This window comes from Tasmannia lanceolata, unplaced genomic scaffold (genome assembly GCF_043159265.1).
Source record: "Tasmannia lanceolata isolate RefF3 unplaced genomic scaffold, GAP_Taslan_0.1 ptg000037l, whole genome shotgun sequence".
In the NCBI taxonomy this organism is placed as follows: Eukaryota; Viridiplantae; Streptophyta; class Magnoliopsida; order Canellales; family Winteraceae; genus Tasmannia; species Tasmannia lanceolata.
In genome coordinates this window covers 13,597,401-13,616,433 of record NW_027518714.1, presented here as the reverse complement: position 1 = coordinate 13,616,433, position 19,033 = coordinate 13,597,401, and the positions used below count along the sequence as shown (strand labels likewise).

Sequence of the window (19,033 nt, the reverse complement as noted above, 5' to 3'; positions counted from 1 at the left end):
AGGTGGGCCCATCGAAAGAGAGACTTTGTTCATTTAATTTTGTAGTGCTTTTTTTTTTAGGAGATGATATTTTCACCCCCGCTCCATTACTTGCACGCTCCCCGTATTACCTGATTTGACGTAAAAAGTGGGCAACTTCATGTCAAATCAGGCTATAAGGGGCGCGTGCAAGTAATGTGTGCCGGGGGGGGAGGTGGTGGTGGTGGTGGTGGTGGAAGGAATTTCATTCATCTTGATTTGATAACCGACACATGTTTAATGACATTAAAAAGTAAAAGGAATTTCATTCATTCTAGAATTCTAGAAGAAAAGGATGGAGATTCATATACAGTTGTTTGGTATGGTTACTACTTTCTCTCTTGGATTAGATGTGATGTTGATTTTCCTTTCTCTTATAATCACGATTCTGTGTAATGGAATTTGGCATGTTGCCAAACATGTGAAAGGAAAAACATCACAATAGAGAATTTTGAAAGGGAATATATGGAAGAGTAGAACAAGGCACCATCTGGTTAATTGAATGAGATTAGGTGACCACAAAATCCTTTTGACTCATATATCAGGCACCTTCAAAAGTTAGGATATATTCCTCTTAAGGCATGAGTTTTGGTATTACATCTCCAACCCTAACTATCTTTGGTGTGAAGAGAATCTCCTTGTGAAGCTTGACTTGCTATCGAGCACCTTTAGATTAAAAAAAAAAAACGAAAAAGAAGGATAAAGGAACTCAAACTCTATCAGTTGTCACTGTCTTTATATACATGTTCTCGTAGATAGAAACTGTAGTATTGAAGCCGAAGCTATCTCAAATGATGGTGGAGTAGAGCCGTAGAGATTACACACCAAGTTGTGTAATGGTTATAGATGATAGTTATTTCATCTTAAAAAATGATGGTGGAGTAGAGCCGTAGAGATTACACACCAAGTTGTGTAATGGTTATTTCATCTTTCATTTATTAGGGAAGAACTACCATTCATCGCAGAAGGCATTTCGCGTAGGGTATGTTGCATGTGACTATGTGAGAGTGAATGAAGACAAAATCTACTGAAAAGTGAGCCTTGGTGGCTGCTCTCACATTCATCAGACCATCCGCGAAATGCCTTCTGCGATAGACGCTAGCAAATCCCTATTTATTAATATTAATATTATTTATTTTGTCACATCTTCACTAATTCTCATTGAATTTTATTTAATTAAATAGGTAAATGAAGCATCATGCATCATCCTTATGTAATGCTGATAAATTAACATATCATATTACATTAAGCTAGCAATTGTGGAAATTAGTGCTTTGTATGTGTTTGGCTTGTCATCGATAGTCGCTTTGATTGTCTAATCAGATCGGATTTAGCCAATCAAAAATTTTATATGGTCAATTAAGATTTTTTTAGTGCATTACTTTATAAAGAAATGAAACTGTGCCAATCATAAAGGGTTTGTTTGATTGTGGGATAATTTTTTGGAGCATAGCTTATTCATAATTAGAATAGCGTTTGTTAAATGACTATGTATTTAACTTAAAAAATGAGGACCAACAAAGCCTTTGTCCCAAACTAGTTGGGGTCGGCCTTAGTTCTAAGCTCGAAGAATAAATTCAAGATCTTATGTGGATCGATCTATTTTTCTTCATAATCTTAATGTATATTCTAATCATAATCTTTTTTTAAAAACTAAAAAATCTAAATGAGTTAAAAAATAATAAAATAGAAAATATTAAGACGTTTTTTATGCGAAAAGTATTTAATTTTTTTACAATTAAATTCCAATTATCTATTTACTTATGAGATAAATTTTTTTTATGGCCTCTTTATTTGATTCCAACACCCAAATGGGTCAAAATCATTAATATATATATTTTTTGCATGACCTGTCTTGGAAGGTTCTGTCATTTTCTACAGGAAAGAAAGAAGAGGACTCGAAGAAAATAACGTTGGCTAAAGTCCAGAAATTCCTACATATGGGACCGATATGTGTAGGATTTTCTTCTTGTGGCCCACAAGAAGATTACACCGATATGTTAGGTGTATAATGTGCCCACAGGATTATATTTAGGGACGTGATGTATTGGGCCCCTTCTCTTACATGGGCAGCCTCCTCTATTGTACCAAGGTTTAAAATTTCGGTTTCGGTAATCGTTTCGGACCCCACCAAAAACCAAAATTTCGGTCCGAATTTGGTAATTTGGTTCCAAATTCCGGACCCAAAATTCCGAAATTTTGTAACACTTTTAAAATAAAAATAAAAATAATGTCATTAAACCGAAATTACCGAAATTTCGGAACGAAATCCGAAATTTGGTAAAGGGCGAAAAATGGAATTTCGGAAAATTCCGGTTTCGGTCCCCACCGGTATCGGATTTCGGTCGAAATTTTAAACCATGTTTATGACTACTATTTTACACTACAAGTGGGTGGCCCGGGGAAGGAAAAGGGGGCGAATATATCATTTCACTGTATTTAGCATCCACTGTAGTTGACTTGAGACTAAGCATTACTGGTGATGCCTAGGTGAATGGTGGCTTGGTAGTTTTCAGGCGTGCGGCAAAAGGGTTGAAATTTAGGTCTTGCCAAACGAGATATTAGGATAGTTATGTTTCAATAAATTTTGTGCAATCTTTCGATAAATTTTGGACACTAATGTTGGCACTACAGTGTTTTGATAATTGCACCAACTCATCTTGTCATTTATTATTTAAACAGCGGTCAAAGCTTATTACAGTTTGCTTCTAGAAGTAGGGGTGCAACTCGGGTCGGGTTGAGGCCAACCCTAACCCAACCCGCTATAGCATTTCCTCGACCCTAACCCGACCCAACCCTAGCCTCGGGTTGAGGATGATCAACCCTAACCCAACCCGCCTCCAAATTGGGTTCAGGTTGGGTTCGGGTTCATCTAGAGCCAAACAACAGAAAAATACAAGGAGAAAAACATAATCCTAAGAAAATCATCTAAAAAGTAGAGGACGGAGGTCGGGTTGGGTTGCGAAGGCCTCAACACTAACCCAATCCGAAATTAAATCGGGTTGGCCCGAGAAAATGCCAACCCAAGCAACAAAAATTGGGTTGAACCTGTTGGGTTCGGGTTGAGCCCGACCCAAGTTGCACCCCAACTCAGAAGCGAATTAAAAAGAAAAGACAAGCTGAGTTTGTGCAATCGGGTAACCGAAGCTGTGTATTGATCGGTCAATGATAACGGCTTCTAGATGGAGAAAAAATGGTCAAGAAAACCCTTCCGAGTGTAGAAAAGACGGAGGAAAGTGATATATTCTCCCCTTTTTTTATTTAAGAAAACCCCCTCCAGTGTATTTATGACAACTCGTTTACAGTGTCTATAGGGAGGCTGTCCCGAGTGATAAAGGGGCAAATATATCATTTCCCGAAAAAATTGGTGTCTAAAAATGACGTAAGTTCATGTTAGGTCGAACATCGTCAAGTTTGAATCTGTTGGCTGAATGTTTGTGACGTGATGCTTTGATCGGCAACGGAGATTTGTAAAGGGGCCCAACTTCTCAACTTCTTAATTTTGAAATCCAAATCTCCTTCATCCAAATAGATTTAGGCCACTTTTGGATACCAACAAGATTTAGATTTGGATTTAGTTTATATTTTCAACTAGATCAGATCCTTAGATTTCCAAATCGGCTACAATAGTTCAAAAAATTCGGATTTTCAAATCTGTTCTGCGAGACATTATTTGGAAATCAATATTTGTGCAGCTTCCTTCACCATCGCTGCTCCTCAACGTTGCTTCGGCAACAGCGAGACACCCCCCCCTCTCTCCTCTCTCTCTAAATATGATCATGAAGATGATTGATGTGTTTTGTATCTAAAACTCAAATCCAAATCAAAATACAAATGCATGAGGGCCCCGTTTGGATACGTCCCATTTTATATTTGGATTTGGAATTGAGTTTTGAATACAAAATGAATAGGTCCGGCGGCTCATGTAGAGGGAGACAGAGAAAGAAGCGGGTACTTCTTAGTGGAGGGGAGAGGTTGAGGAGCAAAGAGGTTGAAGGAAACTGCCAGATCTGGAGATTTCCTATTTCTTATTTTCACAACAAATTTAGAAATCTGATTTTTTTCACTGTCACCTGCTGAATTGGAAATCCGAGAATTTGATCCGATCCAAATTATAATGTAAAAAGGAATGCAAATGTGAGAAATCCAAATCAAAAACTTCTCGGCATCCAAACGGCCCTTATATATATATTTTTGGGACTGGACTTGTAGCTCAATCGTCAATGGTTGAGGCTTTGTTTCTTACCTTGGAGGTCTGTAAACTTTGATCGTAGCTTACGTACCAAAAAAAGATTTATATACAAATCTATGGATTTAAAAATTCTTGATTTCAAATCTCAAAACTAAATTCAAATAATTGGGTATCCAAAGGGACTCTCTCTTTTATATCTATCTACCTATCGAGGTTATTATTGTCTTTCTGAAAGGAAATAACGATTTGGTCAAATGACCTATGTGGATGTAACTTATAAAGAGCATGAAATCACATGATTTGATTAAAGGGACGTCAAATGGAAAGGTCGCTTTGGTGCCTGTCCTTGTTTAGGCCTGAGAAGGGTACTTCATTTCTCATAATTAGTGAGTTTTAGCCTAATCCTTTTTCCTGTTTTCTTTTTGGGTTAGGCAAGGTCGGCTGATTGTGATCCTCAACTCACCGTCACTCGCATTGGGGTCATACAAGTGTCCCTTTGTATTGCTGCATGGGTATTTAGGTCATTTTTATAGGACAATGACTCCCAAAAAGAAGGGTATTCCTGTAATTTAATCCAAATTCAAAGGACAAGAGTACAAGACAGACTACTGTTGCGTATGGTCAGGAAGGACGAACACGACTAGTTGAAAAGTAAGTGGGATTGTCGTAATTATCCAGGGATCAGATCCTCTTTCCACAGAGTGGGGTGTCTATAAATAAGAGAGAGTGAGAGCTTGTGAAGTAGCAAAAGGGTTCGATACTTCGATTCCTAATCATGGCTGAAAGTGTAGAAACAGGGGGTGGAGATTTCACACAAGATGGTTCTGTGGATCTCAAAGGTAACCCTGTTCTTAGATCCAAGAGAGGAGGTTGGAAGGCTTGCTCCTTTGTTGTGGGTAATCTTCTCTTCTCAAGCTTTTAAAGGGCTTACCCTTCTCTTTCTACTTTTATGTTTAGCATGCCAATTTATATGTGGGTTCTACTTGGATTTTGATGCCACCTTTATTTTTCATAGATTTAGAGGTTTATAGGCTCTTGCTTATTACTTTAAGGCTGCCCCCTTTGTTTGTAAAGACACCCTTTGTATTTTGGGTCTGGAATTTTGATAAGTCTTGATGTTTTAGGCTCTTCTATATGTTTTCACAGTCCTCTTTTTTCTATGAGCTCTTTAATTTCAATGGCACCGTCATGTCTTTAGAATTTAGAGCCTATGGTACTCGAAGGGTCTCTTCCTTATCACTTTTGTAGCCAGCCTCTAGTTTGAAACACAATCCTTTTTTCTACAGGCTCTTGAATTTTGTGGTCAACCTCATGTCTCAAAGATTTATAAAATGATCTTTAAATCTGAACTTTGGATGTGTCTTATATAACATAATGTTTTCTACGTTTCCAGTTTTCTAAACTACTTTCCTACTCCTTTTGTATTAAATCGCCATTACCAACAGCCTCATTTTTCTCTGCAATTTGTCTCGACAACTTTAAATCTACTTTATGGTCATCTTTAAGAACCACAGGTCATTTTAATTTTCAGAGTACTCTACCAAATTTGGGTTGACAGTTGTGTATCTTTCTGCAGCTTGAAGTGGTTCTTTTTCTTTACCATTCCAAACACTGGTTTGAGACTTGAAAGAGAGGTCACATGTACGTAATAAATCCATTGAGTCGGTGGACACTGACTAGTCTTGCCCATTTATCAAGAACAATTCTAGAAAGTTATAAAGGGGTATCAATTATTAATTTATTCTATTTTCATTTATGAAGAGAATTTCATATATAGTATAATATCTGTTGCAAAAGCTTCAAATTTCTTATGTAACCCAATACCAAGAAGAAGTATATTGTATGCATAGAATAAGCTAAAGCTATAAGGAACCTTACAGCATTTTGATAGCTTGCTTCTGTACATTCGGATCCCACATATAATTCCATCGATCCTATACAGACACATACATTTGTGTGTAGGGGAATGGTATCCACACTCCCTTGTTTTAATAAATGGCACTCCTCTCTTCAATTTACACCATTCTAATCAGTTTTAGATGCTTACAATTCATGTAACAGTTAGCCAATCAGAAAAGTGTCTAATAAAATTTTCTCGTTATAAAGACAAGTGATTGTGGATATTTTTTTCCTATTTAAACATTATATACAAGAAAACAAGAGGCACTATGCCCCAACATGACCTTGTTTTTGGTGGTTGTAGTATATGAGGTGTTTGAGAGGATGGCTTTCTATGGAATATCATCAAACCTTGTATTGTATCTGACAAGGAAGCTCCGTCAAGGTACTGTTTCTTCAGCAAATAACGTCACAAACTGGGTTGGCACCATTTGGATGACCCCCATCTTGGGGGCCTACATTGCAGATGCCCATCTCGGCCGGTATTGGACTTTCCTCACTGCATCTGCCATTTATCTCTTGGTAATTTATTCTTCTCAGTAACACCCCGTTTTCTTTACTGTGTTGTCTTCTTTTAATAGGAAGCTAACATGGGGTGAGCCCACTCAGTCTTCTTTCTCTCTGTCTTTATTCTTTACGTGAAGACCTTCCCATCAAAATGCCTATAAAATTAATGAGGTGTTCTGATATATGAGAATTTATTTCACGGGTTGTCTCTATCAGCCTTCTTTTTCAAATACTAAACTTTAGTCATCAACTTTGTGTTGACTGTTGACCGGGTCTTGGTCAAGTTGTTCCTCCAAAATCCTCATATGCTTATTTTGACCGAAATGATAATGTGAGAGATGCTTACTATGAGAAGCTTGATTTGGGCCCACCCACAACAAGTTGAATACAATCCAAACCACCTTTCATCCTGGCCGTCCAACTAGTTGACCACATCGAAAGATTAGGAGCGTTTTGATATGTCGTCTACATTGTGGGACCTCTTAGATCAAGAGTTTGAAACTGAATTATGCTCCCGTCATGTGGGTGATCCAGACCATTCATCTGTTGGGCCTTGCTGGGAATGGATGCGATCCTAACCCTCCGTCACCATTCAGATCGAGATCCTCATTAGTCAAGCTACGAACATATTAGTGGAAGCAATCTGGTTTAATTGATTGGCCTGGTAATTGAGTCATAGGAGTAGATGGTAGTTCTAAATGCACATTATAGTGGTACCAAATGACTAAAATGCCCTTATCTTTAGAATGACCAAATTACCCTTGACTAAATTGTGGCCTCTTTCTGTTACAGGGAATGTGTACATTGACACTAGCAGTTTCCATCCCGTCCTTGAAACCGCCCTCCTGCTCGCACCCGAATGATCCCGGGTGCAACGAGAGCGCGTCTTCATTACAATTGGGTGTTTTTTTTGGCGCACTCTATGTGTTGGCAATTGGTACAGGTGGAACAAAACCCAACATTTCGACAATTGGCGCGGACCAATTTGACGATTTTGAGCCCAAGGAGAGGGCCCACAAGCTATCCTTCTTCAATTGGTGGATGTTTAGTATCTTCTTTGGGACCCTCTTTGCCAATACCTTCCTTGTCTACATACAAGACAATGTGGGCTGGTCCTTGGGCTATGGGCTTCCTACACTTGGGCTCGCCATTTCTATCATTATATTCTTAGTCGGCACGCCCTACTATCGGCACAAGGCACCGTCGGGGAGTCCCTTTACGAGAATGGCTAGGGTCATAGTGGCTGCCCTAAGGAAATGGACGGTACCGCTCCCTAATGACCCTAAGGAGCTTCATGAGTTGGACCTAGAGGAGTACTCCAAGAAGCACAAGTTTAGGATTGACTCCACCCCTTCTTTGAGGTTAGTAGTAATTATAATCTCTCATCATTCTTTTGGTTTTTACACCATTTATATGGAGAATTATACTATGAAAAGCTCTTGTCTAACATAATATGAAAGCTCTCTTTGTGATTTTGGGAGCCTTCCTATTTGTGTTCACATGATCTGGACCGTCAATCTGTTCATCTCAGCCTGCGGTTGATGCGACTGATTGTACAATCCGAACTCTACTATGTGGCCGCGATATGGGCAGCTATATCCTAGAAAAGAGCTTCTAATACTATTGTTTTCCTACATATAAATACATCATCTGGTTTTGTGCCTACTGAATCTTTGAGTTTTTTAGTCACAAAGCAAAAAACAATAAAAGAGGGAGCGGGCGGTCCTAGTAAATAGAGGGGTACATTTATCATCACTCATAGTTTAAATACAGATATATCTAATGCATATTTCAAAGGTTTACAATAGAGCTGTACTTCACTAAATTAGGTTTTAATTTTGGCGAAGTTATTAAATTTGTTTAAGTATAATATGGTTAGTGGGAGCCATTAAAAAAATGGTTTATGGGATAGATTGACAGATTGAGACAACTCTCGGGAAAATGAAGAATGAGTAATTGTTGAAGAATGCAACCAGAGCCCTATTTGTTTTGCATATTGAGAATTGATTTTCTTCAAAACTAATTATTGAAATCAAAATTATATGCAAATTTGAGTCTAATAATCAGTTTTGGACTCAACCAATTCTCAAAATCCAAAACAAACATGGCCTTAGTCTCCCAAACCCAAGTGAGACTAGACCTTTCACCATAACAATACACTAAGACATAAAAACAAACAAATAAAAATTAAGGTAATATCCCTAATTCCTATCACAATCCTCTCATTTTATTAATACCTTTTGCATTTTCAACCATTAGAAATTTTAATAATCTTCATGAATGCAGGTTCCTTAACAAAGCAGCAGTGAAATTGGGTCCAAACACCCCATGGATGTTGTGCTCAGTGACACAAGTAGAGGAAACCAAGCAGATGCTACGAATGATCCCAATCTTGTTCGCGACATTCATCCCAAGCACTATGGTTGCCCAAGTCCATACCCTTTTTATCAAGCAAGGAACCACACTTAACCGAAAAATCGGCCACTTCGAAATCCCCCCAGCTAGCCTTGTCGCCTTTGTAACATTATCTATGCTCATATTTGTCGTGATCTATGATCGTTTCTTCGTGATGTTCATGAGGAGGTGGACCCATAATCCTAGAGGAATCACACTCCTTCAAAGAATGGGACTTGGCATTCTCCTTCATATCTTAATCATGTCAACTGCTTCTCTAACTGAGAGGAGGAGACTAAGTGTTGCTAAAGATCACGGCCTAGTTGAAAATGGCGGCCAAGTTCCACTCACCATCTTCATATTGATCCCCCAATTTGTGCTTATGGGAATTGCAGATGGTTTCTTAGAGGTTGCAAAGATAGAATTCTTCTATGATCAGGCTCCTGAGGGAATGAAAAGTTTGGGGACTTCTTATTCGATGACGAGTTTAGGAATTGGTAACTTCCTCAGTAGTTTTCTCCTTCGTACTGTGTCCAACATCACTGAGAGAAATGGTCATAAAGGATGGATTCTTAATAACCTCAATGCTTCCCATTTGGACTACTATTACGCATTTTTTGCTATCTTAAATTTTCTGAATTTTATTTATTTCCTAGTCGCGAATAAGTTCTATGTCTACAAGGTTGAGGCTTCGGAATCAATTGAAGTAGTAGGAGATGGTCGGGCAATGGTAAATCTGAGAGCCTCTAAACATGAAGAGTTAGAGAGTTAAGAAGTTTTTTGTTTGATTTGAGTCAGAGAAGAATATGTTGCCCTTATGTTGTGGGGTGAAGGAACTGATTGCAGTGTATCCTCTAGGTTCCTGCATACTTAGAGGAAATTGATTAAGAAATACATGCTTTTACATTGAGAAGTAACAAGTGATCTTGCTTCTTGAAGGGGTTAAAATATTGGGGGTGTAGGGACACAAAAAGATGGAAAGATAACATACAAGAGTGGAGTGATTGTTGAGATTGCATTGAAGGATGTATTCTTAGGGGTGTATTTTCAGGTTTTTGTATACTCTAACATGCATTCTACAAATTTTGATATTTTGTTCCTGATAATCTCTCTCTCTCTCTCTCCCCCCTTGCACTCTTGATCTTCCCCAAGAACTCTCTCTTTGTTTTATGCGACAAAAACAAACCCAAGAAGAAGTAGCAAGGCATCATGTATTGTCTAGGGGAAAAAAATGAAAAAAGGTCTATTTCTCTTTCGAGATTTTATATGGTGTAAGGCCTTACAACAATACCGTAGCGGTATCACCCTTGATATTTGATCCAACAGCAGCTCACTTTTTGAGGAGCTGCTGTTGGATCAGATGTCAAGGTGGTACTTCCACCAAATTAATGTTGATTCATCAACTCGTTCCTTGTTTTTTATTAGTAGTGACTGTGATGCGTTCAATGTTATATTATACTATAGAATGAGCTCGGTTTCATTTGGTATAAGCGAGAAACTAAGAGGGAATGGACTTCGTCTGATACTAATCCTCCTTTGATTTGAGATAACTTGAAACTCCTCTAAATTATTTACTCTTCTACTACACAAAATTTTTATTTGGAATTATCTGCTAGAGAAGATTGATTTTGCAATGTATAATTCTGTATTAATTTTATAATATTTCATGTAAAGAACGATAAAGATTATCCATTTTTGATATATATATATATATATATATATGAGGTGACACCTTAGGAACTCTATTCTCTCTCTCTCTATATATATATATATATATATATATATATATATATATATATATATATATATATTTTAGGAAAAAATACAGATACACCCCATCTAGTTTCTGACACATTCAACTCTAACCCTGACTTTCAAAACGTGACAAATACACCCCTGAAGTTTTTTTTAAAGTGATGGAGTAGACAGTGAGGCAGAAATGACCAAAATGCCCTCGTCTTCCCCAACTGAAAATTAGGGTTTTCAGACTTAAAAACTGAAAAATAGGGTTTGATTCAAACCTTTGTTTATTTATCAACATAAACCCTCGATTTATGAGTTTTATTTGTCTTCATTCACACCATTATCATGATTTGCACTTAAACCCTAATATTTTAGGGCTTTTAAAATTTTTTATCAATGTTTTTTTCTTGAAATGTGGGTTTGATGTAGCCATGAGGTGGGGTTTCATTGTCTGTGGTGGAGGTGATGGCGATGGCCAGAGATGACGACGGCGGCGGTGGCCGAAGGTGGTGACGGCGGCTGGAGATGCGACGGTGGCGGCGGGAAATGGCGTAACCCTAATCCCTCTACAAATAAGGGTATTTCTGTCCTCAAACTATTAATCATAGTTAGTTTCAGTCTTTCCGTCAGGTTAAACTGACAGACCGTTGATGGAGGGGGTGTACATGTCACGTTTTGAAACCTCAGGGGGTGTTCTTGTCACGTTTTGAAAGTCAGGGTTAGAGTTGAATGTTTTAGAAACTAGATGGGGTGTAAATGTAATTTTCCCTTTATTTTAACTAGGGGTGCAACTCGGGTCGGGTTGGGTCGGGTTGAGGCCAACTCGACCCAACCCGATTTCCAACCCGGTTGGGCTCAACCCGACCCAACCCGATTTGCAATCGGGTTAACCCAACCCAACCCGATTTCCAATTCGTGCACATGTTTTTTGTGGGCCCCACTGTTATTTTTTGCTCACATTCCTACGCAGGCATCCACCATATAAAAACTCTTTGTAACTGAACTGAAGGATAAATTTATGTTGAAATTTAAGCACATTTCTAGCTTCAATGGGAAATGTGTTCAGTTGAAATCGGGTTTTAAGCACATTTAAGCACATATCGGAATTGGAATCGGGTTTCGGGTCGGGTCGGGTTGCCCGACCCAACCCGATTTCCAATTCGGGTTGATTTTTCCCAACCCAACTCAACCCGATTTAAAAAAAAAACCCAACCCAAATTCTGGTTGAACCCGACCCGAGTTGCACCCCTAATTTTAACCTCCCGTGTAATTCATTTCACAAGTTTGCCACAGAGAACAGTTCCAAAAAATTGTACTTCACAAATGTGATACACCGTGGCTAGGACCACCATTGCTTTCATTTCACAAGTAAAATAACAAGGGCGGGCACATCAAATAATTTTCACAACCATACTTCAAAAAAATTGTACTTCCCATTAGTTCATTTCACAAGTTTGCTACATAGGGAACGAGATTAAAAAAATTGTACTACACAAAAGTGTGATGTACCACGTCTGGGACCACCATTGCTTTCATTTCACAAATATGAAATAACAAGGGCGGACACCATGGATGAACCCATCAATTAATGGACAAATCGATCGCATTTTCAAAATAAAAAGTTGTTCTCTACTTGGAAGAAGGGAGAATGCATGCAGACCACATTTTCAAAATGAAAACTTGTTCTCTACTTTGAAGGAGGAGGAGCATATAGTATGTGCCGTGAGAAATGTAAAAGAAAACATTCTACAACAATGCCATCCTGTGTATTCATGACTTCATACAACTTTGCATTTACTAACTTCGTATTTACTAAGAAAAACCAATAAAACTACAATAAACTTTGTTACTTTTCTCCATCCTTCATTACTCCATTCTCTTGAATGATGGCCTTGCTTGGCAACATCTCTCTGGCTTGAAGCAACTCTATTTTCGATTCCATAACATCCGTATTATACACATATGACTTGGAAACCATCACAAAAAAGACTAAATTGAGAACACTTAGTACAGCATAAAATGCATAATAGTAGTCCAAATGAGACTCATTTAGATTATCCAGAATCCACCCTTTGTGATTGTGCTTCTTGGTTATCTTAGCCACATTTGTAAGAAGAAAACTGCTGAGGAAGTTCCCAATTCCCAAACTAGTAGTGAAATAAGAAGTCCCCAAGCTTTTCATCCCTGGTGGTGCTTGATCATAGAAGAATTCTATCTTCGCAACTTCCACAAACGTGTCCGCGATCCCCATTAGCGCAAATTGGGGGAGGAGAGTGAATATTGTGAGAGGAACGATCCCCTTTGCATCATTAATTCCGTGATCTCTTGCTACATTTAGTCTCCTTCTTTCGGTTAGGGATGCAGTGATCATGACTATAACATGAATGACTAGTCCGATTCCCATTCTTTGTAACAATGTGAACCCTCTAGGGTTTTTTGTGTATTTCTTGATTGTTGGAACTATGTACCGGTCATAGATCACGAGGCTACTCAACATGAAGATTGTCACAAAGGCGGTAAGACTCGCTGGAGGGATCTCAAAATGGGGACCCATGTGCAGATCTAGGGTGGTTCCTTGTTTGATAAAGAGGGTGTGTACTTGGGCTACCGTGGTGCTCGGTATAAATGTTGCGATCAAAATTGGGATCATTTTAATCATTTGCTTGGTTTCCTCCACTTGGGTCACTGGACATAGTATCCATGAGGTATTTGGACCGCTCTTCACAGCAGCTTTGTTGAGAAACCTATATAAATAAGATGATTGTTGTTCACTAGTGAGTTCGAAAAATCGAAAGCAATAATATGGTGCTTAATTATCTCAAGATCACAAGAAAGTAAAGCAAAAGGAGCTTCAACAAGTTCAAATAATGAGTTCGAAAAATCGAAAGCAATATGGTGCTCAAGATCACAAGAAAGAAAAGCAAAGGAAGCTTCAACAAGTTCAAATAATGAGTTCGAAAAATCTAAAGCAAGATGGTGCTCAAGATCACAAGAAAGAAAAGCAAAGGAAGCTTCAACAAGTTCAAATCAATCACAGGAAATCACTTTTTTGATATTCAAAGCTCAACAAGCATAACAAAGTTATAATATGGTAAAATCTGAATAATAAGGGGTGGGATGGAAAGATGGGGAATGTTTCGACTGTACTCTCTACACATTATAAGATATTAATACTAAAAGACAAAGCAATGTAGAGAGCAGAATATGTGACAATGGTGGTTTTAGAAATTTAAATGAAGGGAAATATCATTACCAATACGAAGCTCCTTGTACTTTCTTGGCCAACTTCTTATGCTGGAGTACTGTTCCTTTTAGTTATTAACACAGTTTTCTTTTATATATTTTTAACTATTTTCTCATTTTTGTAGACCAATTAGATAGAAATGAGAAATTCAAATTCTACTACGGCCCATGATTAACCCGAGCCCATTATGGCCCATCAACATTAAAATGCTAATAAGGTATATGAATTAGATAAAGATAATTAGTGATCACTTCCTACTGTGAATTGGTCATGTACATTAAATTTCAATCTCAGTTAAGGCCATATCATCTTATCATTGATCTGATGGTTGTAAGGAAAGGAGCCCACCAAGGTGTGGACCCCACACCCAATCAATATTGACCTGGATTGAGCACTGATGTTTCCATTCAAATACTGAATTCAATATGGGTATATTAGCATTGGATCATTCCTCATATATATTCATAATTAACAAAAACAGATTATATTCAAATCACCGCCATTGGGCTTTGTTTGTATGGGCCAAGGCCCATCTAAATTCTTAGTTTGACACAAGGGCTAGGCTCAGCCCATAGTCTCTCAAATAAGTAAAACCCAACAGATAACTCTAATGAAAAAGTAAGAAAACTAACCTCAATGAAGGCGTATAGTCAATCCTAAACTTTCCAGCTTTGTCATACTCCTCCAAGCTCAACTCATGAAGCTCTTTTGGGTCATCAGGTAGGGACACCCTCCACTTCCTTAGTGCAGCCACAAGAACCTTAGCCATCCTTGTAAATGGGCTTCCTGAGGGAAACTTGTGTCTGTAAAAGGGAGTGCCCACCAGGAACACCAGTATCGAAAGCAAAAGGCCAATAGTAGGAATCCCATAGCCCACAGACCAGCCCACATTGTCCTGTATGTAGACTAGAAAGGTGTTGGAGAAAAGGGTCCCAAAGAAAATGCTAAACATCCACCAATTGAAGAAAGAGAGCTTTTGGGTCCTCTCTTTGGGCTCGAAATCGTCGAACTGGTCTGCACCCATGGTGGATATGTTGGGCTTGGTACCACCCGTGCCCGCGGCAATTATGTATAGGGCACAGTAAAATATGCCCACTTGAAAGGTTGTGGCTCGTTTGGTGCAGTCTTCGTAGGCCACCCCTTTCGCACATGAAGGTGGCCTTAGTGATGGCAAAGACACTGATAGTGTTAACAAGCACATACCCTGCATGGAAAAAAAATAAGAAGGGGTATTTTGGTCATTGTAAAATTGTAGAGGGTTTTTTTTTACCATGTTTTGGTAATTGCACTAGATCATATTGTCTTTTATTATTTAAACAGCTGTCAAAAGTTAGTACAGTTCACAAAAAGCTAGCATAAGCTAATTGAAAAAGAAAAGACAAGCTTCGTTTGTGCAAATATTAAAACATGGTAGTGCCAATATTAGAAGCCTTTTTTTTTTTTTTTTTTTGGGCTTAACTGACCTATATCGGGGGGATAATATTCACACTCCTTTATTTGATAAAGACACACCTCACCTTACTAAACACTTTTCAATTTGGTTGTCGAAAACTAGGAGTGCCAACAGATCCAATTCACCTATGTCTTGGTCGTGATTCATTCAAAAAAACATAAAAAAGATCCATTCAAATCCTTAACAGGATTCCCTTTAGTGGCTTTTTTTGGATCTTACTTCTTAAGTCTGTGTCATGATCTATTTCGAATCGGACCATCCAATTCGAGAGAGAGAGAGAGACAGAGAGAGAGAGAGACTTAGAGAGAGAGAGAGAGAGAGAGAGAGAGATGAAAGTGGGAAAACGAAATGTTGTTTGTCCTAAGGAGAGAAATGAAAGTGGGAAAATGAAATGTTGTTTGTCCTCTCGGGAGACTTTTTAAACATTACAAAAAACATTCCTGATGAATAGACATAAATGAATGAAAATATGAAGTGTATTTTCATATATTGACTGTCTTCCATTCGGATCTAGGATGGTTCATTGAATTTAGTGGCTACGTCTAGGTCACGTCACGATCCAAACTAATTTTGGACCTTAGGATATGGATCCAATGGACACAATTTAGATCCAATTGTCATGTCCAATTTCTGTCATTTATCATCACAGTCCATTGACAACCCTCTAGATTATTTTTTGGGAATATCGATGGGAAATGACACAGGAACAACCATGTTTTGATAATAGGTGATAACTCAGCTTGTCTTATATGTTTAACCAGCTATTACAATTCCTAAAAAGCTGTCAGCAGGCTTTAATAGTTAGTAAAAACATATGAGACAAGTTGAGTTCGTGCCTATTATCAAACATGGGATTTGCTGGGGATCCCTCAAAACATGGTTGAAATAGAGGCCATGTCATATCAAGACATGTGGGGTTGTTTGTGTTCAAAATATGTCTATCTAGAGAAAGCCCTCACAGTATATACACTGGTCCACGGTGTATAATCGAGAATAAGAAAATAGGCTATCCTCTGGCTTATTCTTCTACAAGGAGTATCTACATGCCAGTGGCTTCCAAGAAAGATTGGGATTTCAAAGTTCTTAAAATATTTGTAAAAAGAGGATTGGAAGAACTACAAAAACAAGGAAAAATGTTATTACCAAAGAAAATCTGACCGTCAGATGAGAGTGATTTTTGGCCACTGGCAATCCAAGGTAGGGCCCATTAGATGGACATTTAGTCTCATGATTGGAGTTGCACCATAATATCGTGGAATTGTTGAAATGAGTTGTGATGCATCAAATATTGAATATGGAAGTTTTATTACCGAAAGATAAATGGCGGACGCAATGACAAAAGTCCAATAACGGCCGAGATGTGCGTCCGCAATGTATGCGCCTATGATCGGGGTCATCCAGACCGTTCCTACCCAGTTGGTGACAGTATTTGAAGAAGAAACAGTCCCTTGATGGAGCTTCTTGGTCAAATACAGTACCAAGTTTGATGCAATTCCATAATAAGACAACCTCTCAAACACTTCATACCCTACAGAAAGAAACCTCAGAGAGTTAAAGATTAATATAAAATGAAGAAGCCCACTTTAGACATGGGTACCTTCAACATTTGGCATATCTGATATCATGCCCTTCAAAAATAAAAAAAATCTTTGTTCTTCAAACATGGCTGTTTGGATGTAGGATTTTTTTTTTCCATGATAAATGAATTTTTCAATGTTTCTTTTTGAATGGCAAATTTTTAATGTTTGTTTAACTTATTTTCCATGATTTTTTTTTCATGGCAAACTGTGAACCTTCCAGACTGTGGAATTTTATTTTCCTTAAAATGTTTTTCCCATAAAGAAATATTATTTTTTTCATAAATTTCTTTTCCGTTGATTCAGTAAGAGTGTCAAAGCTTAAAAAACAGAGAGGTGTAATTGTGTAAATGGTAAATGTTATAAATAAGAGAACTTATATGGTGCCCGACCGTCAAAATATAAAGGGCGGAGAGAGAACCATCTCTCCCTTGATTTTTAATCCAAGAGAAACCCCCTTTTTTTACTTTTCCTTGGTTCAGTTCTCAGGGCAGCAGGTTTTGTCTATATACGCCCTTTATGTTTTGACGGTCGGGCATCATATAAATTCTCATAAATAATATGTGATCTACACGGTGCAAACATGATGGAAATAGTAAACAAAGCATAAGCTACATACATGATATTTAATTGTGGTTCAATAACTTTGTCTATGCCCATAGGCTAGTCGATGAGAAATCCACTATGAATAAGAACAAAAGATTAGAATAATTTTCCTTTGTTCTGAAATCAGAACAAACACCCAAGCTTTCCTGTAATCTCTCTAAACCCTCTTACTTTTTTTTCTTATTCCTACAAAAGAGCATTGTGACTCCCACACCATAAGGTCTAACATCCACCATATATAACTTAGGCTTTCCAAACCGAAGTCTCTTTATCTCTCTCCTAATCTAACTAGGAAATAACAGATGGGCTACATATTAAAAATCATCCAACACAAATCGCCTAATCTAACTTGTAAAATTGCATCAAGTAGAGACTTCAGGAGTTTTTGTTAAATTTATTCAAGATTTTTTCGCAAGTGAATGAAAAACATTTGAAATAATCGCCGATAAAGATTTATAAGCGGCGACACTTTCTGAGGAATCGTCGCTAAAGACACATAACTGGCGACGGAAAAATAACCATCTCTAAATGGCGAAGGGATTTTCCGTCGTGGAAAGGGGTTTTTCTTGTAGTGACTTCTATTTCTTGCCAAATCATGATTAACATAAAATCCAAATTATATAATATAATTATATTTTCATACATGCCTTTTCATTTCAGACCCTCTTTGGACTAAACCCATTTAAAAATTCATCTGAATTTTCAGTTCCTTAAACGAAAGGTAGGACTGCCTCAGCTTCCTTAGCTTATTGAGAAAAGAGGGTTAGCTTAAAGTGTAAAGGTCCTAACAAAATTATAATTCTCTTAAAAGCATAAGGTTCCTAATAAAAATATATAAATTTGTATAAATTAAGTTACTTTTTTTCTTTTGAAATGGCTAATAGCAAACTTTATAATGAAAAAAATGTTATAAATTAAGTTACTTTAAATCCATAAATATCATTTTTGTTAGATAAACCCTATTTGCCTTTACAGGGAGGGAGCAATAAGGACATCCTCACAAGCTAGAGCACTAGCTACCCTTAAACCAAGGACACCTTATGCTTGACCAATCTTCTCGTTTCCCAAAAAAATGGACCCTTCTCTGTCCCGAGAGAGCAAAAGAGATCATTAGAATTGCCACTGAAACATACTATAGGAATACAATAATAAAGGATGCCTTAAAAAAGATAGGGTACTTTACCTACGATGAAAGAACATGCAGTCCATCTGCCTCCCTGTGATCGTAGGACTGGTTTACCCTTGAGATCCACCGTCCCATCTTGGGTATAATCCCCTTTGCCATCTTCAACCCCCTTCTCTTCTACCCCTGACATTTTTCTGTGTGTGTGTGTGTGTGTGAGAGAGAGAGAGAGAGAGAAAGAGAGGCTTACTGGCTTAGCTGGAGATCATGTGAGAAT

The 19,033-nt window shown here is 37.9% G+C and overlaps 2 protein-coding genes across 5 annotated transcripts; one reads left to right on the top strand and one right to left on the bottom strand.

The window, feature by feature from the left end:
- Window positions 1–4,947: 4,947 nt before the first annotated feature.
- Window positions 4,948–10,116, top strand: LOC143860586 (protein NRT1/ PTR FAMILY 5.2-like). 3 transcript variants are annotated; one of them, XM_077371295.1, is made up of 4 exons: window positions 4,948–5,106; window positions 6,414–6,631; window positions 7,409–7,977; window positions 8,903–10,116. In XM_077371295.1, the coding sequence occupies exons 1-4, from the start codon at window positions 4,986–4,988 to the stop codon at window positions 9,780–9,782; spliced, it is 1,788 nt and encodes a 595-aa protein (XP_077227410.1). In that variant the 5' UTR covers window positions 4,948–4,985; the 3' UTR covers window positions 9,783–10,116. The 3 variants fall into 3 exon arrangements, with proteins under 3 accessions (XP_077227410.1, XP_077227411.1, XP_077227412.1); XM_077371296.1 differs by lacking the exon at window positions 6,414–6,631; XM_077371297.1 differs by lacking the exon at window positions 4,948–5,106 and having other exon boundaries at window positions 6,453–6,591.
- Window positions 10,117–12,497: 2,381 nt separating this feature from the next.
- LOC143862581 (protein NRT1/ PTR FAMILY 5.2-like) lies at window positions 12,498–19,033 on the bottom strand. 2 transcript variants are annotated; one of them, XM_077373644.1, is made up of 4 exons: window positions 18,817–19,033; window positions 16,761–16,978; window positions 14,630–15,201; window positions 12,498–13,497 (listed from the first exon to the last, which is right to left on the bottom strand). In XM_077373644.1, the coding sequence occupies exons 1-4, from the start codon at window positions 18,947–18,949 to the stop codon at window positions 12,600–12,602; spliced, it is 1,821 nt and encodes a 606-aa protein (XP_077229759.1). In that variant the 5' UTR covers window positions 18,950–19,033; the 3' UTR covers window positions 12,498–12,599. The 2 variants fall into 2 exon arrangements, with proteins under 2 accessions (XP_077229759.1, XP_077229760.1); XM_077373645.1 differs by lacking the exon at window positions 16,761–16,978 and having other exon boundaries at window positions 18,817–18,944.